A 27451-nucleotide genomic window follows, 5' to 3' on the forward strand; every position below is an offset into this window, starting at 1 on the left:
GCAAGGTGTCTTTAACCGTGGTAATAACTGACAATTTACCACACTGATATACAGTGAAACAATGTGGTCATTTGTGCTTTGTGATAAGTGAACTGAATCTGGTCTCATGGAATTCCTCCATTTTGACAAACAAATTCAGGCATACATCATTTTACAAGCAACGAAATGAGTGAATTTGTAGGCCAACATAAAGGGGTCTTTCAAAAGACAAGTTAAATTATCCTTGGCCATTGATAAGAAGACATTGATAACAAGCCATATATTGATCATGTATACTGCGTATACCAAACATTAGGAACACCTTACTAATACTGAGTTGCCCTCAGAACAGTTTATTGGGGCATGGACTCTACCTAGGATAGGTTAAGTAATCCCTCTCACCCCACCCCCCCCTAAGTTTTAGATGCACTATTGTTAAGTGACTGTCCCACTGGATGTCATAAGGTGAATGCACCAATTTGTAAGTCGCTCTGGATAAGAGCGTCTGCTAAATGACTTAAATGTAAATGTAAATGTAAATGAAAGCGTTCCACAGGGATACTGGCCCATGTTGACTCCAATGCTTCCCACAGTTGTGTCAAGTTGGCTGGATGTCCTTTGCGTGGTGGACCATTCTTGTAAAAAAAAACAGAAGCGTTGCAGTTCTTCACACAAACCGGTGCAAAGGCACCTAATACCATATCCCGTTTAAAGGTGCTTAAATCTTTTGTCTTGCCCATTCACCCTCTCAATGGAACACATGCACAATCTATGTCTCAAGGCTTACAAATTCTTCTTTAGCCAGTCTCCTCCCCTTCATATATACTGATTGAAGTGGATTTAACTAATCAGTAAGAGATCATAGCTTTCATCTGGTCAGTCTATGGCGTGGGAAGAGCAGGTGTTCTTAATGTTTTGTATACTCGTTGTAAATACATTGACTCCAATGGATAAAGTTTACTGACAAGCTTCATCTTCAACCTAATGAATTCATGTGTGTACATATAAACTGGCAAAATCTCAAATCCTCCTTGCTTGTGGTATGATGGAACAGTTCCTGTGCCCTTGACCAAAAAACACAACGCTTTTTTTAATGCAACAGATTAGCACTCTTTCCTGACAATTGTGCCAGTGAAACTCAAAATCCACAAAAAATAAATCTCACACAAAGAAACCTGAGGATGACAGTAAAATGTAATCTTTAACAGTCACTGCTGAGAGTGCATTATTGGTATGAATAGTTAAATTATTCGTACTTGACTTTGTTACCTCTGTTACATATATGACAAGTGATTGCTCTTTGAGTGAGACCTAATCCCTTTATAGGATTAATGATATTATAAAAACATTAAGACAAATAACCAAAAATCTAAATTGTACATTTTCCAACCGCTACCCTCCTGATTCAGTTGAAATTCAGCATATCGCCGTGATCTTTCATAAGGTAAGGTGCTTTTAAACTGACCCGTGTAGCCTACATTCTTAGACAACTATTATGCTGCTGCGATAAGCAAGTCCCCTCTAATAGTCTGATGTCCTTACACACTTAATGAGACGTGGCTCTCCCAACCAACTAGGATCCTTACAGGGAATGTTAGATCTGGTTTCCGTGTGGTTGTATAACGTCAGCAAATAATCCCCAAACACTTGTAGAACGTTCAGGTACGGTGTTTCATAAACACAGTGGCAGTCTCCAATTACCCATACTTGCATTCTAAATAGAAGGCATGTTGAGTATGCAAAAAAGTTTAGTTTTATATTATGTGAACTTTAGTACGCTTTAAAATGCCAAGATGTCATACTTATTTCAGCTTTTCATCTAGCAGAATTTGCTGCACACACCTTAGTAAGAGAACAGTCTTTCGAGACTCACGTGTCTGACAACAGCTGATAATAGCAGGACTTCAACGCAATTGCTCATTAGATTAGGCATTCTTAGTAGGATGAACCTAGTATGCTGATATGTGTAGCTTAATGCATTTATTTTTACTGAACAGTGCATTCTAAATAGTATGTAGTACTATCAGTACCACAGTATGCAGCTTGAGTAGTAGGCAAGCCAGTTTTCGGACATGGCCAATGTCTCTAGAAATCTACTTCATGTCAAGAAATGCCCCCTTCCCTCCAAAACAAAAATAAATGCCCTGAGGCATAAATAACGTTAGCTGGGATCTTGGCCAATCAATCAAATGCTTGTACGCATGTCCAAATTTGGACAAGCTGGAAAATGAACAAGAACATTTTCAGATATTACAGATTTCAGATATAACTGATCTCTAACCTTTTAACAACCCTACAAAACTGGCAGCAAATTTCCCGGGTCAGTAAAATAACATGGATATTTCACACAGCCTGTTGACAAAAACCAGATCAAATGTGACATCATTATTCCTAGGAATAACCTGAAGAGGCAAGTATCACCACCAACACATGAACGCAGCGTGCCACTGTAGAAATTTATTTGGAGAGCTTGTTTTGTGCCCAGCTACGCTACACGTGCAAAACGGCATTCTCTCCCAAACCGCGCAGCATCCTGCTGGACCTGGATCAACCCTGAATTTTGAGACCGCTCGGTTAGTGCGTGGTTTAGTTAGTCTTGTCAGTCTGTGGTCAATGACGGTCAGTTAAAATACAGCTCCTTGGTCAGCATGGAGACCACGCAGGGGATCTGCTTCTTCTCGCTGAAACGTGGGTCCTCGGACCAGGACTCGAAGCTGGTGGCTACCATGTAGTTGACACGTGTGAGGATCTGCATGATCTCCAGCTGCTTACCAAACTCATTGAGGACGTTGCAGAGTGCCTGGACAAACCAGGAGCCGCGCCCAGGGTTCCTCCACGAATAGTACCCTGGAAGAGTAGTTGCGTCACTCTCTCCAATTGGCACTGATGCGCGCACACACGCTCACACACTTTACAAGTGCACAGACAGATTCTCTCACACAGTAACAAACACTATGAAAACAACTGGATAGTGGATGTGCGTTACCAGCTACCATGGTGGCTGTGGGATTTCTGTCAGACTATCGGTGCAAGGAACATTTAGGAGCGGGCGAACTAGTTTAGCTGGAAATGTACAAGAATGCTGTGGGTTACCTGGCACGGTGGAGTAGGCAAAAAGGAAATCTGCCTCGACAGGAATCTTGTGCCTGGGATTTGCATCCGTTTCCAGGGTATCATTGGGGGGCCCGGAATCAGTCTGTATGCCATCATCGAACTCAGAACCTCGACAAGCCTGGTGAATCAAATGAAAGTTGAAATCAGGAATATCTTTTCAAGGACCTAGTAAAAAGGGCAATATGTCTTATTAAGTTCTACAAATATGGCTGTATAGTTAGTAATCTGTCTATCAAGAAAAACAACAGTCACCTTACATATACAGTGCCTTGCGAAAGTATTCGGCCCCCTTGAACTTTGCCACATTTCAGGCTTCAAACATAAAGATATAAAACTGTATTTTTTTGTGAAGAATCAACAACAAGTGGGACACAATCATGAAGTGGAACGACATTTATTGAATATTTCAAACTTTTTTAACAAATCAAAAACTGAAAAATTGGGCGTGCAAAATTATTCAGCCCCCTTAAGTTCATACTTTGTAGCGCCACCTTTTGCTGCGATTACAGTTGTAAGTTGCTTGTCTCTATCAGTTTTGCACATCGAGAGACTGAAATTTTTTCCCATTCCTCCTTGCAAAATAGCTCAAGCTCAGTGAGGTTGGATGGAGAGCATTTGAACAGCAGTTTTCAGTTCTTTCCACAGATTCTCGATTGGATTCAGGTCTGGACTTTGACTTGGCCATTCTAACACCTGGACATGTTTATTTTTGAACCATTCCATTGTAGATTTTGCTTTATGTTTTGGATCATTGTCTTGTTGGAAGACAAATCTCCGTCCCAGTCTCAGGTCTTTTGCAGACTGCATCAGGTTCTTCCAGAATGGTCCTGTATTTGGCGCCATCCATCTCCCCATCAATTTTAACCATCTTCCCTGTCCCTGCTGAAGAAAAGCAGGCCCAAACCATGATGCTGCCACCACCATGTTTGACAGTGGGGATGGTGTGTTCAGGGTGATGCGCTGTGTTGCTTTTACGCCAAACATAACGTTTTGCATTGTTGCCAAAAAGTTCAATTTTGGTTTCATCTGACCAGAGCACCTTCTTCCACATGTTTGGTGTGTCTCCCAGGTGGCTTGTGGCAAACTTTAAACAACACTTTTTATGGATATCTCTAAGAAATTGCATTCTTTTGCCACTTCTTGCCAGTTCATCCAGCGTGATCATGGGCCTCTTGGCTGCATCTCTGATCAGTCTTCTCCTTGTATGAGCTGAAAGTTTAGAGGGGCGGCCAGGTCTTGGTAGATTTGCAATGGTCTGATACTCCTTCCATTTCAATATTATCGCTTGCACAGTGCTCCTTGGGATGTTTAAAGCTTGGGAAATCTTTTTGTATCCAAATCCGGCTTTAAACTTCTTCACAACAGTATCTCGGACCTGCCTGGTGTGTTCCTTGTTCTTCATGATGCTCTCTGCGCTTTTAACGGACCTCTGAGACTATCACAGTGCAGGTGCATTTATACGGAGACTTGATTACACACAGGTGGATTGTATTTATCATAATTAGCCATTTAGGTCAACATTGGATCATTCAGAGATCCTCACTGAACTTCTGGAGAGACTTTGCTGCACTGAAAGTAAAGGGGCTGAATAATTTTGCACGCCCAATTTTTCAGTTTTTGATTTGTTAAAAAAGTTTGAAATATCCAATAAATGTTGTTCCACTTCATGATTGTGTCCCACTTGTTGTTGATTCTTCACAAAAAAATACAGTTTTATATCTTTATGTTTGAAGCCTGAAATGTGGCAAAAGGTCGCAAAGTTCAAGGGGGCCGAACACTTTCGCAAGGCACTGTAAATGGGATAACCATAATATAGCCTTATTTACAAGTCCTTTTATTTCAAAACACTGCACAGCTCACTTACAGACATTGGGTAAACTAGTTTGCCCTATGACCTAATAATCTTCACCTCAAATAAATTCTAAAATCTCAAAACAAATGAAAAAGAAAATCAGCATCTTGTATTCTAGGGTTAGACAACCTTTCACGTTCTGGTTCGAACCAGGTGCCAACTGACAATATTTAACCATGATTAATCATCTACCTCTTCTATAAGTTTAAGAAGCTAAGCTCAACAATAAATGCTTTAATCAAGCCTAGCTAGAACAAATGCCTGGGCTTTGTGAAGCTGCCCAGCCCAGTGTTGGCTTTGGCCCTCACCTGGATGAAGAAGAGTTTGGGCTTGCCCACTAGACTCTTGCACATGTCACCCCTGAAGAGTGAGGTCATGCTCTTGATGGGCATGGCTCCGTCAGTGCCATAGATCATACCCTCCTCACCGTGACTCAGCAGGATGCAAGCAAAGCAGGAGCTGTCGCTGTGGTCCTCCTCTGAGGCTAGGACACACACACACACACACACACACTTTTAGGGTTAAATAAACGTTTTAAATGCATTGCCATTCCCAGTTTCCTATTTATTGTCACCTCAATCAAGAATCGACTGTTCTTTCGACCAATCGACTGGCCCACATTTTCAAACGTGTGTCTTTCCATATTTTTCCATCCTTTGTGTTTAATTTTTTTTTTAATGCTTTAAGCAAACTGTTTGATTACATAATTAAGACACAAATGACTAGAGTGTGTTCATGTGTTCCGGAGTTCTAAATTGAGCAGCTGCTGAAAAATGAGCTCCTGTATATATTGAGATTTAAATGGTTTTTTAGAGTGAAGTACATCAAAAAAATCAAGAGAAAACTGCAAGACTCAATAGAAGACAAAACAAGGAACAAACCAAAAAAGACAGGCTTTTGAAAAATTTACTATTTTTCATAAAATTGTACAGTTATCTTAACCAGCTGAATTACTAGCAGAATTGTTTACTTGTTGCTAAGCAGTTGCTAGGGACTCTCCTGGAAGAAGCTAGCTAGCTTACAAAGAATAACAACAAAAAATATCTAGTTAACAGATGAAAGGAAGACAAAATAAGGACAAAAGAAGGACAGAAGAAAAAGGAAAAGAAAGAGGACAACAAAGTGAAACAGTCAGCACTTCTATTGCAACTTCGTATTTCGTCGTCCTAACGTAGTCTACACTGCTATCTGCCCAGCAGCTAGCCAGCTAGCAAACGTCCACCGTCTACCGAATAGCAGCACTGTAGAAACTATTACACTCAACTGAACGACTTGATTAGTGTAGTGTTAGCTAGCTACATAGTTGTCTTTGCTGTCTTCGTATCCAAGATAATTGTGTAGTTTAGAGCGTGTAGTCTTAGAGTGATTATCTTAATTTACAGAGGTTAGCTAGCCAGCTATTTGTCGTCCTTAACGTAGGAGACACTGCTAGCTAGCCAACAGCTAGCCAACGTCTACTGAATAGAACTTCTGCACTCAACAACCCGGTCGCATTCCGCTTCGCTCCACAGGTAGTATCACATTTTTCATTTCATTTCATTACAGCACAACGGTTTGATTTGTTTGTTCGTAGCTAGCTACATAGCTAGCTACATAGCCGTCTGTGTATCAAAGATAATTGTGTAGTCTAGAGTGATTTTCTAGGTTAGCTAGCCAGCTATTGTCGTTCTTTTAACGCAACGTAACATAATCAACACTGCTAGCTAGCCAGCTAGCCCCCGAATAGCAGCACTGTAGAAACTATTACACTCAACGGAACGACTTGATTAGTGTAGTGTCAACAACGCAGCCACTGCCAGCTAGCCTACAAAGTCAACAACGCAGCCACTGCCAGCTAGCCTACTTCAGCAGTACTGTATCATTTTAATAATTTTAGTCAATAAGATTCTTGCTACGTAAGCTTAACTTTCTGAACATTCGAGACGTGTAGTCCACTTGTCATTCCAATCTCCTTGCATTAGCGTAGCCTCTTCTGTAGCCTGTCAACTATGTGTCTGTCTATCCCTGTTCTCTCCTCTCTGCACAGACCATACAAACGCTCCACACCGCGTGGCCGCTGCCACCCTAATCTGGTGGTCCCAGCGCGCACGACCCACGTGGAGTTCCAGGTCTCCGGTAGCCTCTGGAACTGCCGATCTGCAGCCAACAAGGCAGAGTTCATCTCAGCCTATGCCTCCCTCCAGTCCCTCGACTTCTTGGCACTGACAGAAACATGGATCACCACAGATAACACTGCTACTCCTACTGCTCTCTCTTCGTCCGCCCACGTGTTCTCGCACACCCCGAGAGCTTCTGGTCAGCGGGGTGGTGGCATCGGGATCCTTATCTCTCCCAAGTGGTCATTCTCTCTTTCTCCCCTTACCCATCTGTCTATCGCCTCCTTTGAATTTCATGCTGTCACAGTTACCAGCCCTTTCAAGCTTAACATCCTTATCATTTATCGCCCTCCAGGTCCCCTCGGAGAGTTCATCAATGAGCTTGATGCCTTGATAAGCTCCTTTCCTGAGGACGGCTCACCTCTCACAGTTCTGGGCGACTTTAACCTCCCCACATCTACCTTTGACTCATTCCTCTCTGCCTCCTTCTTTCCACTCCTCTCCTCTTTTGACCTCACCCTCTCACCTTCCCCCCCTACTCACAAGGCAGGCAATACGCTCGACCTCATCTTTACTAGATGCTGTTCTTCCACTAACCTCATTGCAACTCCCCTCCAAGTCTCCGACCACTACCTTGTATCCTTTTCCCTCTCGCTCTCATCCAACACTTCCCACACTGCCCCTACTCGGATGGTATCGCGCCGTCCCAACCTTCGCTCTCTCTCCCCCGCTACTCTCTCCTCTTCCATCCTATCATCTCTTCCCTCTGCTCAAACCTTCTCCAACCTATCTCCTGATTCTGCCTCCTCAACCCTCCTCTCCTCCCTTTCTGCATCCTTTGACTCTCTATGTCCCCTATCCTCCAGGCCGGCTCGGTCCTCCCCTCCCGCTCCGTGGCTTGATGACTCATTGCGAGCTCACAGAACAGGGCTCCGGGCAGCCGAGCGGAAATGGAGGAAAACTCGCCTCCCTGCGCACCTGGCATCCTTTCACTCCCTCCTCTCTACATTTTCCTCCTCTGTCTCTGCTGCTAAAGCCACTTTCTACCACTCTAAATTCCAAGCATCTGCCTCTAGCCCTAGAAAGCTCTTTGCCACCTTCTCCTCCCTCCTGAATCCTCCTCCCCCCCCCTCCTCCTCCCTCTCTGCAGATGACTTCGTCAACCATTTTGAAAAGAAGGTCGACGACATGCGATCCTCGTTTGCTAAGTCAAACGACACCGCTGGTTCTGCTCACACTGCCCTACCCTGTGCTCTGACCTCTTTCTCCCCTCTCTCTCCAGATGAAATCTCGCGTCTTGTGACGGCCGGCCGCCCAACAACCTGCCCGCTCGACCCTATCCCCTCCTCTCTTCTCCAGACCATTTCCGGAGACCTTCTCCCTTACCTCACCTCGCTCATCAACTTATCCCTGACCGCTGGCTACGTCCCTTCCGTCTTCAAGAGAGCGAGAGTTGCACCCCTTTGAAAATACCTACACTCGATCCCTCCGATGTCAACAACTACAGACCAGTATCCCTTCTTTCTTTTCTCTCCAAAACTCTTGAACGTGCCGTCCTTGGTCAGCTCTCCCGCTATCTCTCTCAGAATGACCTTCTTGATCCAAATCAGTCAGGTTTCAAGACTAGTCATTCAACTGAGACTGCTCTTCTCTGTATCACGGAGGCGCTCCGCACCGCTAAAGCTAACTCTCTCTCCTCTGCTCTCATCCTTCTAGACCTATCGGCTGCCTTCGATACTGTGAACCATCAGATCCTCCTCTCCACCCTCTCCAAGTTGGGCATCTCCGGCGTGGCCCATGCTTGGATTGCGTCCTACCTGACAGGTCGCTCCTACCAGGTGGCGTGGCGAGAATCTGTCTCCTCACCACGCGCTCTCACCACTGGTGTCCCCCAGGGCTCTGTTCTAGGCCCTCTCCTATTCTCGCTATACACCAAGTCACTTGGCTCTGTCATAACCTCACATGGTCTCTCCTATCATTGCTATGCAGACGACACACAATTAATCTTCTCCTTTCCCCCTTCTGATGACCAGGTGGCGAATCGCATCTCTGCATGTCTGGCAGACATATCAGTGTGGATGACGGATCACCACCTCAAGCTGAACTTCGGCAAGACGGAGCTGCTCTTCCTCCCGGGGAAGGACTGCCCGTTCCATGATCTCGCCATCACGGTTGACAACTCCATTGTGTCCTCCTCCCAGAGCGCCTTGGCGTGATCCTGGACAACACCCTGTCGTTCTCAACTAACATCAAGGCGGTGGCCCGTTCCTGTAGGTTCATGCTCTACAACATCCGCAGAGTACGACCCTGCCTCACACAGGAAGCGGCGCAGGTCCTAATCCAGGCACTTGTCATCTCCCTTCTGGATTACTGCAACTCGCTGTTGGCTGGGCTCCCTGCCTGTGCCATTAAACCCCTACAACTCATCCAGAACGCCGCAGCCCGTCTAGTGTTCAACCTTCCCAAGTTCTCTCACGTCACCCCGCTCCTCCGCTCTCTCCACTGGCTTCCAGTTGAAGCTCGCATCCGCTACAAGACCATGGTGCTTGCCTACGGAGCTGTGAGGGGAACGGCACCTCAGTACCTCCAGGCTCTGATCAGGCCCTACACCCAAATAAGGGCACTGCGTTCATCCACCTCTGGCCTGCTCGCCTCCCTACCACTGAGGAAGTACAGTTCCCGCTCAGCCCAGTCAAAACTGTTCGCTGCTCTGGCCCCCCCAATGGTGGAACAAACTCCCTCACGACGCCAGGACAGCGGAGTCAATCACCACCTTCCGGAGACACCTGAAACTCCACCTCTTTAAGGAATACCTAGGATAGGATAAAGTAATCCTTCTCATCCCCCCCCCCCCCCTTAAAATATTTAGATGCACTATTGTAAAGTGGTTGTTCCACTGGATGTCATAAGGTGAATGCACCAATTTGTAAGTCGCTCTGGATAAGAGCGTCTGCTAAATGACTTAAATGTAATGTAAATGTACTAGAGGGAGTCCGACCGCAATTGATTTGATTGTGTCAGGCTTAGACTTGCAGCGCTGTGTTAAAAAGCACTGTGGTTAAAAAAATATATTTATTTTTAAAGGCAGTGAGTGACTGACTAGAACCCATTGTCTCTCTTTCCTCCCTGCTGTAGCGAACATCAGTGTGTATCCCATGTTGCTGAAGCTGCAACATAATTACAGCCTTTCGGACTGAAAAGTTGTTACCGAAATCCCTAATTTAAACAAAAACATTCCCTATTCCCTCAACCCTTGCTCTCTTTACGTGACAGGTGTACACATTGCATGCACGTGACCAATAGGGCCTGACCTATAGCCTATCATAATCACATCAATAAATTGGTTATAAACTCTGAACACGTAACACGTGACAGCAAAACGGATGCAGACATGATAAATAAACTCAAAACGGGGGAATGTTTACTGGTTGCTCAGGCGTTAAAAGGGGAGTAAATGTGACTTTGTTGTGGAAAATACTGGAGACCAAGAAAAATAAAGTAAGGAGCCAGCGCTGAGTGCTTGTCATACAGGTGCTGTTAGGTTACAATATCATTTATCAATTAAACACAAAATAAATAAGTGTGCCAGAGTCTGTTGTAACGTTTTTTTTGTAAAACCTTTAGGACAGCAAAGACTGTTTGTAGTCGCATTCAGTCGTGTATGCAAATTCTGAAATGGAACGGTTTAGGCCTATTTATTGTTTACGCTAATTATTCAATAGGTCGCTTTGTTATTTTATTTTAAAACTAAAATGCTTGATTGCATTTCAAATCATGAATGACTCGTAAATGATTGATTGATATAGGCCTAAGTTAATTCCAGTATTAAGACAGGATTAAACAGGATGCGCTCTTAGGCCTACTGATGATCATTATAATAAATTACTTATTATAATATATTATAGTGATGTCATCATCATAAAATAAGGAGATGATCAAGGAAAAAGGAGGGTTATTATTTTAATTATAATAATAATAATAAATACCCATTTGGAACAGTGTAAACACTAAATCAATTCTAAGCAACACCAGAGGGGAAAAAACTCGACTTTATTACAGCACAACAAATATTAAAAACAGCTGAATTTGTGAAATTGTTTATCTGACATGTGGTTACATTAGACTTGTTGCTCAAGGACTCAGTAGGCTATTAAACAAATACTAAAACAGGCAACATAAGCAGGATCTGTCTTATTTTTGTAGATGCACAGTTAAAGTCAGAAGTTTACATAAACTGAGTTTAAATGTATTTGGCTAAGGTGTATCACAAATCCAGACATTTAATCCTAGTACAAATTCCCTGTTTTAGGATTTTACTTCTTTCATCACATTCCCAGTGGGTCAGAAGTTAACATACACTCAATTAGCATTTGGTAGCATTGCCTTTAAATTGTTTAACTTGGGTCAAATGTTTTGGGTAGCCTTCCACAAGCTTCCCACAATAAGTTGGATGAATTTTGGCCCATTCCTCCTGACAGAGCTGGTGTAACCGAGTCAGGTTTGTAGGCCTCCTTGCTCACACAAGCTTTTCAGTTCTGCCCACAAATGTGCTATACGATTGAGGTCAGGGCTTTGTGATGGCCACTCCAATACCTTGACTTTGTTATCCTTAAGCCATTTTGCCACAACTTTGGAAGTGCTTCACAGTTGGGATGGTGTTCTTTGGCTTGCAAGCCTCCCTCTTTTTCCTCCAAACATAATGATGGTCATTATGGCCAAACAGCCTAATTTTTGTTTCATCAGACCAGAGGACATTTCTCCAAAAACGACGATCTTTGTCCCCATGTGCAGTGGCGAACCGTAGTCTGGCTTTTTTATGGCGGTTTTGGAGCAGTGGCGGCTTCTTCCTTGCTGAGTGGACTTTCAGGTCATGTCGATATAGGACTCGTTTTTACTGTGGATAGAGATACTTTTGTACTTGTTTCCTCCAGCATCTTCACAAGGTCCTTTGCTTTTGTTCTGGAATCGATTTGCACTTTTCGCACCAAAGTACGTTCATCTCTAGGAGACAGAATGCGTCTCCTTCCTGAGCGGTATGACGGCTGCGTGGTCCCATGGTGTTTATACTTGCGTACTATTGTTTGTACAGATGAACGTGGTACCTTCAGGCATTTGGACAATGTTCTCAAGGATGAACCAGACTTATGGAGGTCTACAATTTTTTTTCTGAGGTCTTGGCTTTTGATTTTCCCATGTCGTCAAGCAAAGAGGCACCGAGTTTGAAGGTAGGCCTTGAAATACATCCACAGGTCCACCTCCAATTGACTCAAATGATGTCAATTAGCCTATCAGAAACTTCTAAAGCCATGACATCATTTTCTGGAATTTTCCAAGCTGTTTAATTAAAGGCACAGTCAACTTAGTGTATGTAAACTTCTGACCCACTGGAATTGTGATACAGTGAATTATAAGTGAAATAATCTGTCTGTAAATAATTGATGGAAAAATTACTTGTCATGCACAAAGTAGATGTCCTAACCGACTTGCGAAAACTATAGTTTGTTAACAAGAGATGTGGAGTGGTTGAAAAACGAGTTTTAATGACTCCAACCCAAGTGTATGCAAACTTCCGACTGCAACTGTCTATGGATGATGTATAAAGCCAGGCACATTTAACAGTTAGGCTGTTGATTATAGACCTAATTATGTTGGGGTTTCTTCTCTCCTCACTTTCCAAAGACAATTAAGGCACGGGCTGTTTTCTCGTCTCCTAACTCCACTGCTGCCTCCCCTGGTTAACTTGGCTATTATGCACATAGCAACATGGTCCAGGAAAAGGCGCCATTTCAACAGCGCACTGATGCGTTTCAGAACCGACCACTGTCCAACGCGGGAGAAAGCGCATTTGTTATAAAATAATGTCAGTGTTGCACCACTGTTCTTACATAATAACCATATAACATTTCAGGAGCACATGTTTTAGTCTGATGGACTGTGCCATCCCCATGGACTCCACAAATGGATCAGTCCTCTCTGATTCGCGCCTGTCTGAGTGGTGTCTTGTACACCAGTATTATAAATATTTTTTCCCCCCCTACTGCTTGTCTAAAGAAATCGACCAGTCGACTGAATTGGGTCAGCGCTAAACAGCACTAAAAGAGAATGTGATGGTGTTGGTGCCCTGTTTGAAAATGTATGGAACTGTAGGGGGGGTGACAGTGAGACAGGGTACTCTCACTGAATTCGCCCCTAGAATAGATACTTGGAACTGTAGGGGAGGTGACAGTGAGACAGTACTCTCACTGAAGTCGCCCCTAGAATAGATACGGATGGATGTCAGGCCTACAGACAATATGTACTCACCCTCTCGGAGAAGACGCTCCATCTTCTCACACGTCTGGTCGTTGTAGATGCAGACGTCGAAGCCCAGGCTCTTAAAGCACTTAAACAGTTCGCCTGCGTCTCGATCCGTGCCATTGCGTACATTCATCCCTGACAGACAATATGAACAGCATTCACTGTACTCTACATGTGCAGAGTATAGCTTACACAGTGTTATACAATAGGCCACTAAAATCAAGCTATATCAAAAGGCAGGGCTCCAGACTAACATTTTCCCCTATTGGCACTGGTGGCACGAGCCCAAAATTTGGTCGCACCCAAAAATAAACAAAATTGCAGCGTCACGCAATAGAAACAATAAGAGTAATCACCTTATAAAGTCATTAAAAAGTCTTTCAAGATGTGTCATAGAATACCGAGATGTTAGATGTAACAACTTATTTCTTGAATACTATGTCCAATCAGCAATGTATGACTCAAGAAATGTTGATATTCAACCTAATCCAGTGATTGTCATGAATTGAGTTGACAATCCTGTATTTAAAAATATATATATTTTACTGTCCAAAATAGCGTTTCAGAAAGCTGAGATCCACCTCTCTTTATCAGGTAGTTAACTTCCAAAGTAGCGTTTTTTCCCGCAAATGTTACACAATCAGAATGCATTTTTCAGGGTGCACGAGGGGGGGGGTTGGGGGGGGGAGAGAATGTGCGAGGCTCCCGCATTACAGCAGCCGGCCCCAGTGAAACAGGCACAGTGGCAGGGCAGACACTTTCATTACAGGAATCATGACGTTAATGCACCTTAATGTTTGACCAAAAAAATGGAATGTTCTGATTGAGGTAACCAGGTAGAATGTGAGGCTTGCACTGGTGTGACCAATTCAGCAAAGCAAAATGCGACTAAATGGTCGTAGTCTGGAGCCCTGAGTGGAAATTAACAATCTTATAAAGAGTAACTGCGTTACATAAATATATTAGTATAAAAGTGTTAGACAACCATGTATGCAAGTCAACATAAAAGGTGATGCCATACCAGTCTTTTCGTCAAAGTTCTTGTTGTTGATTATGATGCACTTGCCCACTCGCTGGTGGCTCATCTTATACTGGAATGTTGGTGAAACGATTCTGTAATGGCTTTCAGAAGAGTAGTCCTGCTCCCGCGTCTTGCCATCCTTATTCTTCTTACTGAGCCATAGGGACAGAGAGAAAAGAAAAAAAAAGAGGTTAATTCAATCAAATTGTATTGGTCACACTTGGGGCTCCCTAATTAACACTTGGGGCTTGCCTAGTTAAATAGAAGGTAAAAAACATGTAAATACACCTTCAGCAGATGTTATTGCGGGTGTAGCAAAATGCTTGTGTTCCTAGCTTCAACTGTATATAACAATACGCACAAATTTAAAAGTCAAATGATGGAATTGCTCAATGTCGGAGTGGCATTGACTGAAATACAGTAGAATAGAATACGGTATATACACATGAGTATGTAAAACATTATTTAAACATGATTAAAGTTGCCAGTGATTCCAAGTCTATGTATATAGGGCAGCAGCCTCAAGGTGCAGGGCTACGTAACCAGTGGAAGCCTGCTAGTGATGACAAAGACGACACATAGGTATCCATTGGTGCCTGGATAAATGTTTCAGGTAAAGTTACATCAAATGTATTATAGTGACTGACTTATGGTTTGTATTACTGGCACCAACAGACCAACTTGTTTGGACAGGCCTACGTCTATAACCTCTGGTAAACAACTCAACAAAATTCCTTTGCAAAGAGAATTTGGCATCACTTTCAAAGGGTGAATCTTAAAAAAGGTTTTAAGCACTAGATAGAACAGTACACCTTCAAACAGTACCCACATAAACACAGGGCATTCTTAAAGAAAATACATGCCACTTTATAATCATTAGACATGACACACTACTGAAAAAATATATACATTATTGACCCTCACTGTATTCAACATAAAACCAAGGATTTAAAAATATCAGACCTTGATATAAGAGCGAGACATCCGTAAAAACGGTATTCTTACTCCAGGCTATTTCTGGGGAAGTAGGTAATCCAGAGAATGCCCTGCTTCCTTGAGAAAAGGCTAACTTGACACAACTCCTTTGATTACTTCAACATTAGACAAGCTAACATTTTTCAAAACATTCTGGTGACTTCAACAAATCAGGAATGCCAAAAAGTCATCCAAACACACAGAATTCATGAGAATCAAAAACATCCTTGAACCACTTACTCAGAGACCATTGAGCACGTACATTTTCAAATGAGGCATTAATGTCATGGCCAAATCTGTTGAAGTAATCCACTGGCAGGTGAATTATAAAGTTACAACATGTTCAGCTAGCTCGGGTATTAAGAAGTCATAAGTGAATCAAAGTATGTCCCCGACAGAGTAAATCTTCCCGAGTGACAATTCTCACAGACCTGTCATATTTCCATTCTTTAAAGGACCCATCCAGATAGGTAGGCCACAGTAGCCCATTGGGCTCACAATATCAGCATGTGTTCTAGAAGAGCCTAGTCATCAGGTTACCCAAGAACTGCAACAATGGAACCCCATACTCAGACGCACGCGCACATGCACGCTCACATGCACGCAGACACAGAAATGGCCAAACAGGCCATACTATACCCCACATGTGATCCAGAACTTTTCCATCGCCCCCCACCCCCTACCTCATGGTGCCAGAATGCCTAGCAGTGGTCCGAGAGTGGGCAAAGAGCCCTGCCTCTGTGGCACTGTGGGGGTGGGAGGAGTCCCTTACCTGGGTTCCTCATTAAGCGCCACGCCACTCTGCATCTGAAATACGTTGCTCCTCTTGTCTCGCTCCTTTTTGAGTTTTTTTGCCTTCTCTAAACCTCGAGGTGTTGATTTTTTGGGGTGTACGGAGCGGTTGGTGTGCACTAGGATCCGGACATGCTCACTATACTCTATAGACACTGGACTTGGCCTGCGTGCACTGGGGAGGCGCACTGTAGCTCCCTGAGTCAGCAGCCACCACACCAAACCAGAGTTTTCTAAAGGCCTATTCAAATGACCCTGCACACTCTGCGGGGGTCAGGCAGGGCAGCACGTAGCCTTTATGGCTGCTGACAAGCACAGAATCAGCCTCTCTCTCTCTCTCTCTCACACACACACACACACACACACACACACACACACACACACACACACACACACACACACACACACACACACACACACACACAAATCACGATTATTAACAAGCTATACTGTATGGTTATTAGTAGTTCCTGTATATGTGGTCAAACTGTATAACAGACTATAGGTTACCGTATGGTTATAAACAGCAGACTAGCTACATCCATAAGTGGGGTAGTCTAGGGAACAGCACTAGGTCTGGGTAACATGGTAGATTTTTTGGGACACTTTGAAAAGGGGAGAGGGGTGCTCTATAGACCAAAAATCCTCGCAACAAATCAAGAATTTCAGTATTCAGGGCTTAAATGTGAGCGGGAATTGTGCTCTTGAAAAATAACATGACAGAGACGGACACAATGCGGACGCAGATAGCTACCCAGCAAGCCGGGAACATTCCCAGGACATTAGCTAACATTCCCATTCATTTCTAGTTAGATCAAACCCTAACATCCCAATAATGTTTTTGATAACACCTTTTTTCTTTTTCTTTTTTACTTTTTCTTTTTTACTAAGAAAACATTTGACATTAAATAGGCAATCCTTGGAACATTCATATATAACCACAGAACATTCCCCTAAGTGTATTATTAGGTAACCATGGAATGTTATAGCACAATGTTCCAGTGATGTTGTTCAAACATCATTTCCGCAACAAAAAGTGGGAGATATAGAAGTGGTTCTGAGAAATCATTGGAGTGTTTTGCTGATGGAGATGATATTCAAAACACCCTTACCAACCAGCAGGGAATATTCCCACAATACTCTCAAAGTTATAGTGTGATGTTAGGACATGACGTTAAAAAAAACGTTCCCTAAACATACTTCGGCGATCATGCCTAGATTCAATGAAATTGGTTATGAGAAAACATTACTAGAATGTTCTGCTTATGCTGATGGAGATGTCATGCAAGACACCTATATCAACAAGCCCAGAACATACCTATAATACTCTCAAAGTTAGAGCGATGTTCTGACTGTTCCAAAAATGTTCCCTCAATATACTTCAGATATTGCCAGAATACAATGAGTGGTTATAAGAAAACAATATTGGAACCTCCCATTATGTCTATGGATGCTGCCCAACATATTGTAGCAAATCTGCCATTTTTAAGACCGAAAAACGCTCCATCAAGGGACACCCCAATAAGTTATTCTTTAATGTTATGCCGTTACCAATAATGTTCTAAGAACATACAGTATTGACAATGGAAGTGGTTCTGAAAACATTACTGCAATGTCCTGTTAATATTGATGTGTAGTGTAACATTATAGGAAGTTACTTAATTTACAAGCATAGCCTACATATGGCAATTTAATCTAAACTCATCAAAAAAGAAACATCCTCTCACTGTGAACTGCGTTTATTTTCAGCAAACTTAACATGCGTAAATATTTGTATGAACATAACAAGATTCAACAACTAAGACAAACTGAACAAGTTCCACAGACATGTGACTAACAGAAATTGAATATTGTGTCCCTGAACAAAGGGGGGGGGGGGGGGGGGTCAAAATCTTGTAACGCCAGGGTAGTGGGTTCGATCCCCGGGACCACCCATACGTAGAATGTATGCACACATGACTGTAAGTCGCTTTGGATAAAAGCGTCTGCTAAATGGCATATATTATTATTATTATTATTAAGTAACAGTCAGTCTCTGATGTGGCCACCAGCTGCATTAAGTATTGCAGTGTATCTCCTCCTCATGGACTGCACCAGATTTGCCAGTTCTTGCTGTGAGATGTTACCCCTCTTCCGCCAAGGCACCTGCAAGTTCCCGGACAATTTCTGGGGGGGGGGGGAATGGCCCTAGCCCTCGCCCTCCGATCCAACAGGTTCCAGAAGTGCGCAATGGGATTGAGATCCGGCCTCTTCACTGGCTATGGCAGAACACTGACATTCCTGCCTTGCAGGAAATCACACACAGAGCGAGCAGTATGGCTGGTGGCATTATCATGCTGGAGGGTCATGTCAGGATGAGCCTGCAGGAAGGGTACCACATGAGGGAGGAGGATGTCTTCCCTGTAACGCTCAGCATTGTGATTGCCTGCAATGACAACAAGCTCAGTCCGATGATGCTGTGACACACCACCCCAGACCATTACGTACCCTCCACCTCCAAACCGATCCCGCTCCAGAGTACAGGACTCGGTGTAGCGCTCATTCCTTCGACGATAACCGCGAATCCGACCATCACCCCTGGTGAGTCGCTCTGAATAAGAGCGTCTGCTAAATGACTTAAATGTAAATGTAAATGAGACAAAACCGCGATTAGTCAGTGAAAAGCACTTTTTGCCAGTCCTGCCTGGTCCAGCGATTTTGTGCCTATAGGCGACGTTGTTGCCGGTGATGTCTGGTGAGGACCTGCCTTACAACAGGCCTACAAGCCCTCAGTCCAGCCTTTCAGCCTATTGCGGACAGTCTGAGCACTGATGGTGGGATTGTGCGTTCCTGGTTTAACTCTTGGAGTTGTTGTTGCCATACTGTACCTGTCCCGCAGTTATGATTTTCGGATGTACCGATCCTGTGCAGGTGTTGTTACACGTGGTTTGCCACTGCAAGGACAATCAGCTATCCTTCCTGTCTCCCTGTAGCGCCGTCTTAGGTGTCTCATAGTACAGACAATGCAATTTATTGGCCACATCTGCAGTCCTCATGCCTCCTTTGCAGCATGCCTAAGGCATGTTCACGCAGATGAGCAGGGACCATGGGCGTTTTTCTTGGTGTTTTCAGAGTCTGTAGAAAGGCCTCTTTAGTGTCCTAGCCTTTTATAACTTTGACCTTAATTGCCTACCGTCTGTAAGCCGTTAGTGTTTTAACGACCGTACCACAGGTGCATGTTCATTAATTGTTTATGGTTCATTGAACAAGCATGGAAGACATTTTTTTTAAACCTTTATAATGTAAATCTGTGAAGTTATTTGGATTTTTACGAAATTTGAAAGACATGGTCCTGAAAAAGGGACGTTTCTTTTTTTGCTGAGTTCACTTACATCATAATATTTTATTAGGCTATTGCCCAAACTTAGTTACATCTTTCTTGAGGAAGGTCATCAATGAGATTTTACTTGATCGATTACGTGATCTGCTACTTCCCAGCCCTGTACTTAGCACACTGCACCACCAGGATGGAGTTGGATCTATACAAAAAGGATAAGAATTTCAAGTCTCACTGCTATGTCTTAGTAGATATTTTCATATATCTATTGACATGTCACCAAAATCTGGCAAGCAATAAATTCATGTTAATATACAGTACCAATCAAAACTTTGGACATCATTAACTATTTTCTACATTGTAGAATAACCAAAAAAGTTACCAAAAAGTGTTAAACAAATCAAAATATATGTTATATTCTTCAAAGTAGCCATCCTTTGCCTTGATGACAGCTTTGTACACTCTTGACATTCTCTCAACCAGTATCACCTGGAATGCTTTTCCAACAGTCTTGAAGGAGTTCCCACATATGCTGAGCACTTGTTGGCTGCTTTTCCTTCACTCTGCAGTCCAACTCATCAATTGGGTTGGGATTTGGTGATTGGAAGGCCATGTCATCTGATGCAGCACTCCATCACTCTCCTTCTTGGTCAAATAGCCATTAAGCAGCCTGGAGGTGTGTTGGGTCGTGATAGTGATGATCGTCCCACTAAGCCCGAACCATATGAGATGGCGTATTGCTGCAGAATGCTTTGGAAGCCATGCTGGTTCAGTGTGGCTTGAAGTTTAAATAAATCACAGACAGTGTCACCAGCAAAGCACCCCCACACCACCTCCACCTCCATGCTTCACGGTGGGTACCACGGTGGGAATCTCCACATGCTGGTTGAGAGAATGCCAAGCGTGTACAAAGCTGTCATCAAGGCAACGGGTGGCTACTTTGAACAACCTCAATTATACAATATATTTGGATTTGTTTAACACTTTTTTGGTTACTACATGATTCCATGTGTGTTATTTCATAGTTTTGATATCTTCACTATTATTCCACAATGTAGAAAATAGTAAAAATAAAGAAAAACCCTTGAATGAGTAGGTGTCCAAACTTTTGACTGGTACTGTACATTTGCACGGAAGTCGAAACATCTAAACTTAACATGAAATGAAGAGGACTGGTGAATGTAAAAACCATGAGGATGTTAACTGTGGCACAGTGGATTAGTCCATGATTAAAACTACAAAGGTCACAGATGCAAGTGGGGAACAAACCTACAGTTGAAGTCGGAAGTTTACATACACCTTAGCCAAATACATTTCAACTCAGTTTTTCACAATTCCTGACATTTAATCCTGGTAAAAAAAATCCCTGTTTTAGGTCAGTTAGGATCACCACTTTATTTTAAGAATGTGCAATATCAGAAAAATAGTAGAGAGAATTCTTTATTTCAGCTTTTATTTCTTTAATCACTTTCCCAGTGGGTCAGAAGTTTACATACACTCAATTAGAATTTGGTAGCTTTGCCTTTAAAATGCTTAACTTGGGTCAAACGTTTTGGGTAGCCTTCCACAAGCTTCCCACAATTTTGGTGAATTTTGGCCCGTTCCTCCTGACCGAGCTGGTGCAACTAAGACAGGTTTGTAGGCCTCCTTGCTTGCACATGCTTTTTCAGTTCTGCTCGCACATTTTCTATGGGATTGAGGTCAGGGCTTTGGTTATGGCCACTCCAATACTTTGACTGTTGTCTTTAAGCCATTTTGCCACAACTATGGAAGTATGCTTGGGGTCATTGTCCATTTGGAAGACCCATTTGCGACCAAGCTTTATCTTCCTGACTAATCTCTTGAGATGTTGCTTCAATATATCCACATTATTTTCCTGCCTCATGATGCCATATATTTTGTGAAGTGCACCAGTCCCTCTTGCAGCAAAGCACCCCCACAACATGATGCTGCCACCCCAAGCTTCACGGTTGGGATGGTGTTCTTCGGCTTGCAAGCATCCCCCTTTTTCCTCCAAACATAACAGTGGTCATTATGTCCAAACAGTCATATTTTTTATTCATCAGACAAGAGGCCATTCCACCAAAAAGTACGATCTTTGTCCCCATGTGCAGTTGCAAACAGTTTTTTTATGGCGGTTTTGGAGCAGTGGCTTCTTCCTTGCTGAGCTGCCTTTCAGGTTATGTCGATGTAGGGACTCGTTTTACTGTGGATAGAGATACTTTTGTACCTGTTTCCTCCAGCATCTTCACAAGGTCCTTTGCTGTTCTGGGATTGGTTTTCACTTTTCGCACCAAAGTACATTCATCTCTAGGAGACAGAGCGCTTCTCCTTCCTGAGCGGTATGAAGTCTGTGGTCCCATGGCGTTTATACTTGCATACTATCGTTTGTACAGATGAACGTGGTACCTGTGCCCAGACCGCTGCAGAGTACGCACTCACCTCCCGGACTATGACAGCCTCCAGCAGATGAAATGAGCAGGCACTCCGCACCCTATTCAGAAGAGGACAGCGCGAAGAGATCCAGACGGAGCTGGTGTGTCGAGACAACCTCATTGGAAGCACTCATCACGATGGCCATCCATCTGGATAATGTTCTTCGGGAGCGTCGGCACCTCCATTGCAACTCGCTCTCCTCCTTTGGCCTTCCTGAGACAAAGCCTGAACCCAAGGAGGTAGGGTCAACACACCTCACCGTGGCAGAGCGATGCTGTCGGAGATGGCTGGGGCTCTGTCCCTATTGCGGTCAGGAGGGGCACCAGCTTCAACGGTGTCCAGTGCGTCCCAACCAGGGGTCCACGAGGGCTGAGGGACGGCACCGTGATCATCCATTTGCCATGGTAGGCGTGAGTATTCCATCATCACTTTCCACCAAACCCTTTCTGGTTTAAATTTCACTGGCTGGCTGTCCCTCATGTGTTGTTTCTGTAGCTCTAGTGGACTCCGGTGCCGCAGGAAATTTAATTAACAAGTTCAAACACTAGATAGTTGACCACTGGGATCCGGGACAATCACACACATCACAGCACCACTCACCATCACTGTGGGACCCTTCACCAAGAAAGCCATCCTCGACTTCCCATGGCTCCAACGTCACGACCCCACCATCTCCTAATCAAGGATGGAGATCACTGCCTGGGCACCCTGATGTCGGAAGACCTGCTTTCCCTTACCCGGTGGTTCCACGTTAGTTGAGAGTCCTGTGGTTGCCCTCCAGGCCGACATCGCAGATGTTTACCAGGATCTCTGAGAGGTTTTCTCCAAGACCCGCGCCACATGTTTCCCTCTTCATCACCCCTGGGACTGTGCCATCAACCTGCTAGCAGAAACTACTGCTCCGCGCAGCCGCGTCTACCCAGTCGGTGGCTGAAACCAAGGCTATGGAAGAGTACATCCAGGAGGCTCTCCAACAGGGTTTCATCTGCCCCACCTCTTCCTCGTGGTCAAAGAGGGAGGTCTACGTCCGTGCATAAACTACAGATGTCTCAATTTCATCACCACCAAGTACCGCTACCCTCTCCCGGCCGCCATCGAACAGCTCCGTGGGGCCCGGTTTTTCACTGGACTGGACCTGGTGGAGTTCCTACAATCTGAACGGCATTCAGCACAATGTCTGGCCACTACGAGTACTTGGTGATTCCTTATGGATTAGCCAATGCTCCACTCCCCTTCTTGGTCAAATAGCCCTTACACAGCCTGGATGCGTATTGGGCTATTGTCCTTTTGAAGAACAAATTATAGTACCACTAAGCACAAAGAAGACGGTATGGCGTATCGCTGCAGAATGCTGTGGTAGACATGCTGGTTAAGTGTGTCTTGAATTCTAAATAAATCAGACAGTCTCACCAGCAAAGCAAAATTTCCTTCCACTCGGCACGTGTGGACACAAAGCGTCGTCCAATTAACCAAAAATATTGCCGTAAAGCGTGTGATTTGCAACATAACAAAATAAACAATAGAGCATAATATGAAACAATAGATGTTTTTTTATCGTTTGTTTCATTGTGTCGCAAATCACACTCTTTACAGCAATATTTTTTGTCAATTGGACAACGCTTTGTGTTCTTCCACACGTGCCTTGTGGAAGGAGATTTGCAACACAAACAAACATGGAGGAGAGTGAACGTGACACAGAGACACGGAGCTCGTACCTAAAAGAGGGGCTACTTCGGTCACATGGATGTGGTTTGGGTATGAGAAGTCTGACATGGACCAGAAAATCATCCTCTGCAAAATATGTCGCAGGCCGACAACAGGATAAAACACCACTAACCTCTTTTACCACCTACGCAAGAATCATGTGGAACAGTACGGAGAGAGTCTACAGATGAGACCCAAAGAAGTACAGCCGAGGGCTCAAAACATACCCCCCGACTCAGAACGTTGCAAGAGGCTTTTGCCCGTGGCAAACCATATGGCAAAGAATCACGAAGATGGAAGGAGATAATAGCTGCCGTTACAACGCATATCTGCAAAGACATGGCCCCAATTCACACTGTCGAGAAACGGGGGTTTTGTGAGGTACCAAACGCAAATTGAAATGTGACACATATTAATGCCAAAATAACTTGCAAAACAGGCAAGACCCCCCCCCCCCCCCCCTAATTTATTTTGTATATATCTATATATATTTATATTTTAGGCCTAAATTTGGTTTGCAACTATAGTTTAAGTGTTTTCCATTGAATTTTTAGATTGTATACATTAATATTTTGATACATGCTTAATTGAAAATTTGCACAAAGGTTCTACATAAAATGAGAAATAATCAAATACGAGTAAGTACATTTTATTTGTTGAGTATAATTAAAAATGTAAGACATAGGCCTTTACATGTGGTCATTTTATTTAAACTATTTATTAATTGAATTTACAGAAAATGTGATGTATCAATATGTACCTTTGTATGAAATGAACTATATCGGGATATGAGATTTTGGCCATATCGCCCATCCCTACTGTGAAGCATTTATTTGGGCTGCAATCTGATGTGCAGTTAACTCTAATGAACTTATCCTCTGCAGCAGAGGTAAGTCTGGGTCTTCCTTTCCTGTGGCGGTCCTCATGAGACCCAGTTTCATCATAGCGCTTCATGGTTTTTGCGACTGCACTTGAAGAAACTTTCAAAAAGTTCTTGAAATGTTTCGTATTGACTGACCTTCATGTCTGAAAGTAATGATGGACTGTCGTATAAAATGTGGCCTAACTGAATCTTTAAAATTCCGTCAACATAGCATATTATTTATGCAAATAAAACACCATCAACATTTTAAGGCTTTAAAAGGTGCATTCTGGGATTGGTACATCCATTTTTATTTATTTTAAATTATGCCAAAGTTTAGGGTTATTTTCTCTTCGCCCTCCATGGTTTCTTTTCCCATTTTCTAAATCTCCAAATAACAATCTGTGCATGTGCCACAAACCTAGGCCCAGATTTCAATACCCCAGGTAGATTATACGAGTGTTGTGTTTGTGTAGCTGTGAGATGATTTAAGGTTTATCATAAAAGTTACTGACCTAATGCATTTCAGTTATGTGAAACTGAAAAATATTTAAAAATGTAAAATCTCCATTGAGCATGAAGTGGACTTAATCTGGATCTCGGAAATGGCCTCAAGGGTTTAACCTTTATACTGCTGGAGGAACTGACACTTCTCAATCTCATTTAAAAAAAACATGTTTATGAGCATGCTATACTTAAAGTTATTGAACCTTCAATTTTGGACTCTACATCTCAATGTTGAGTCCTTCCTAATATTGCGTTGCACCCCCTTTTACTCTCAGAGTAGCCTCAATTAGTCAGCGCATGGACTCTACAAAGTGTTAAAAGCATTCCACAGTGATGCTGGCCCACGTTGACTCCAATGCTTCTCACAGTTGTGTCAAGTTGGCTGCATGTCCTTTGGGTGGTGGACCATTTTTGATAGACACAGGAAACTTGTGTGAAAAACCCTGCAGCGTTCCAGTTCTCGACACAAACCAGTGCGTCTAGCACCTTTAAAAAAAAAATTTTTTAACCTTTAATTAACTAGGCAAGTCAGTTCAAAACAAATGTTTATTTTAATATGACAGCCTACCGGGGAACAGTGGGTTAACTGCCTTGTTCAGGGGCAGAACGACAGATTTGTACCTTGTCAACTCGGGGATTCGATCAAGCAAACTTTCCGTTACTGTCCCAACGCTCTAACCACTAGGCACCTACTACCATACCCCGTTCAAAGGCACAAATCTTTTGTCTTGCCTATTCACCCTTTTAAAACCTTTTAAATCCTTCTTCAACCTGTGTCCTCTCCTACATCTACACTGATTGAAGTGGATTTGATAAGTGAACGATACTTTCTGAAGGCACTGTATAATCAATACACAACTTTCAAGGAGTAGGGTATTTGATGCAAACATAAAAAGTATAACTTTTCCATTGTATAAATGTACATAATCACATTCACTCATGGAAGGCAATTAGGCCCTGGCCAGCAAACAAAATCTCTTGCTTCATTTTGTAAATGATTGTCATTTAGTCTACTGATTTGAAAAGACAAAATGTTTTTACTCTCTTATTGCACACTCTGCATGGCTCGAGAACAATGACATGAAAAATTTTGTACAACGTCACGTGTTTCGAGGACACTTTTTGGCTCTAGCGCTACTTTCAAAACTACTGGCTTAAAAGTATTTTGTTAAACTCTGCAGCCTCCCTTTTAGAAAGTCATGCACTTACATGATTTTGTATGCATGTGTGGGTTCTAATTGTATGTCTCAAAGTACTTCAACTTGGCCTAGAAGTACTGTAGTTGATTCGGCCACATGATTTGAAAATACTAAAATACACAGAAAATAAGTATTTACAATACAAATACTTAAATATGCAAGTATTTGAACACAGGTCTGTTTAATTGCACGTAACCTGCACTGAAAGCAGTAGATAAGGTTTGTAGCACCCCCTTGTGGTGAAAACTGGTTGAGGGGGAAATCACATATCACACATGGATACACATGGATACACTTCTTCCCCCTTCACTAATTTATTGAAACACTATTTTTATATATTTTTTTCATTTGCACCAACAGACTTTCAATAGTCTGAACATTAACACTCTTAAATGTTATGCTTCTACTTTTTTTAATAGGCTGTTCTTGATTCTGGCTGTTGGTCGACCATTAAATATAGATTTTAAAATTATTACTCAGTTAAATATCAGTCCGAAAAGTCTGTTAATTGAATTTCATTCATGTTTTTATAGTTCATTTTACAGGCCTAGACAGGCATAATATCTTAATATTATAAATGCCTTATGAGTTAAGTACCACTGTCCTACCTTAAAACCCCAAATTTAAGATTGTATAGCTTAAATCCGTTGTTTATGTGTAGCTTCAAAATATGATTCTAGTGAGTCCTTGCATGTAGTGTATAGCTCTGCCAGGGTAAGACTGTTGAAACATGCACCTCTCATGTCTTTTGGACAAGGTACTCACAATCCAAAGAGGAGGAATCTTCCCTTTCGGTCAGGTTTGGCATCTGTTACATCTTCAAGCTCCTGGACTTCTCCCTCTAGCTGAGTAACATCAGGTTCTTCTGCCGCCATCTATGTCACACACACAAAACATCAGCCAATTTATATAAACAGAAATAACATAAATTATATTTCTTACATAGCTCCAGCTGGGCCTATTCATTAAAGCTACATTCCAGGATTTGAAAAAAAAAATGAAAATTACAGGCCTCTCGTCTTTTTAAGTGGGAGAACTTGCACAATTGGTGGCTGACTAAATACTTTTTTGCCCCACTGTACCTAAAACATTCTCCATAGGCTTGGAATTCCTCAACGTATTTAAATGCTTAATTCGTGCCTGTCTTCATTATTTAATGAGCAGGCATGCTACTAGTGGCTAAACGCTAATCCCGAATGTTATGTATCGGCTTTATCCAATCAGGTTGAAACTATCAGCCCAGGGGTTCTGTTTCTTTTACGCCTGCTGCATTAGCAGCATCTCATTAGAGGAAAATAAGG

General features: G+C 42.9%; 1 protein-coding gene across 5 annotated transcripts in view; it reads right to left on the minus strand.

Annotated features, from left to right (window-relative positions):
• Nucleotides 1-525: 525 nt before the first annotated feature.
• casp7 (caspase 7, apoptosis-related cysteine peptidase) overlaps nucleotides 526-27451 on the minus strand; it is a 37015-nt gene continuing 10089 nt past the window's right edge. For 2 of the 5 annotated variants that reach the window (XM_046356520.1, XM_046356519.1), the window contains exons 2-7: nucleotides 26916-27025; nucleotides 14360-14511; nucleotides 13345-13473; nucleotides 5254-5429; nucleotides 3073-3211; nucleotides 526-2826 (exon numbers count right to left, since the gene is read on the minus strand). In XM_046356520.1, the coding sequence (XP_046212476.1) occupies nucleotides 2600-2826; nucleotides 3073-3211; nucleotides 5254-5429; nucleotides 13345-13473; nucleotides 14360-14511; nucleotides 26916-27025 (933 nt within the window). In that variant the 3' untranslated portion in view covers nucleotides 526-2599. Of the gene's footprint in view, nucleotides 2827-3072; nucleotides 3212-5253; nucleotides 5430-13344; nucleotides 13474-14359; nucleotides 14512-15574; nucleotides 15751-16106; nucleotides 16362-26915; nucleotides 27026-27451 lie in introns of those variants that run through there. The other 3 variants (XM_046356524.1, XM_046356521.1, XM_046356522.1) reach the window with 3 other exon arrangements.

The sequence above is a fragment of the Oncorhynchus gorbuscha genome, linkage group LG07 (assembly GCF_021184085.1).
Source record: "Oncorhynchus gorbuscha isolate QuinsamMale2020 ecotype Even-year linkage group LG07, OgorEven_v1.0, whole genome shotgun sequence".
Taxonomy (NCBI): Eukaryota; Metazoa; Chordata; class Actinopteri; order Salmoniformes; family Salmonidae; genus Oncorhynchus; species Oncorhynchus gorbuscha.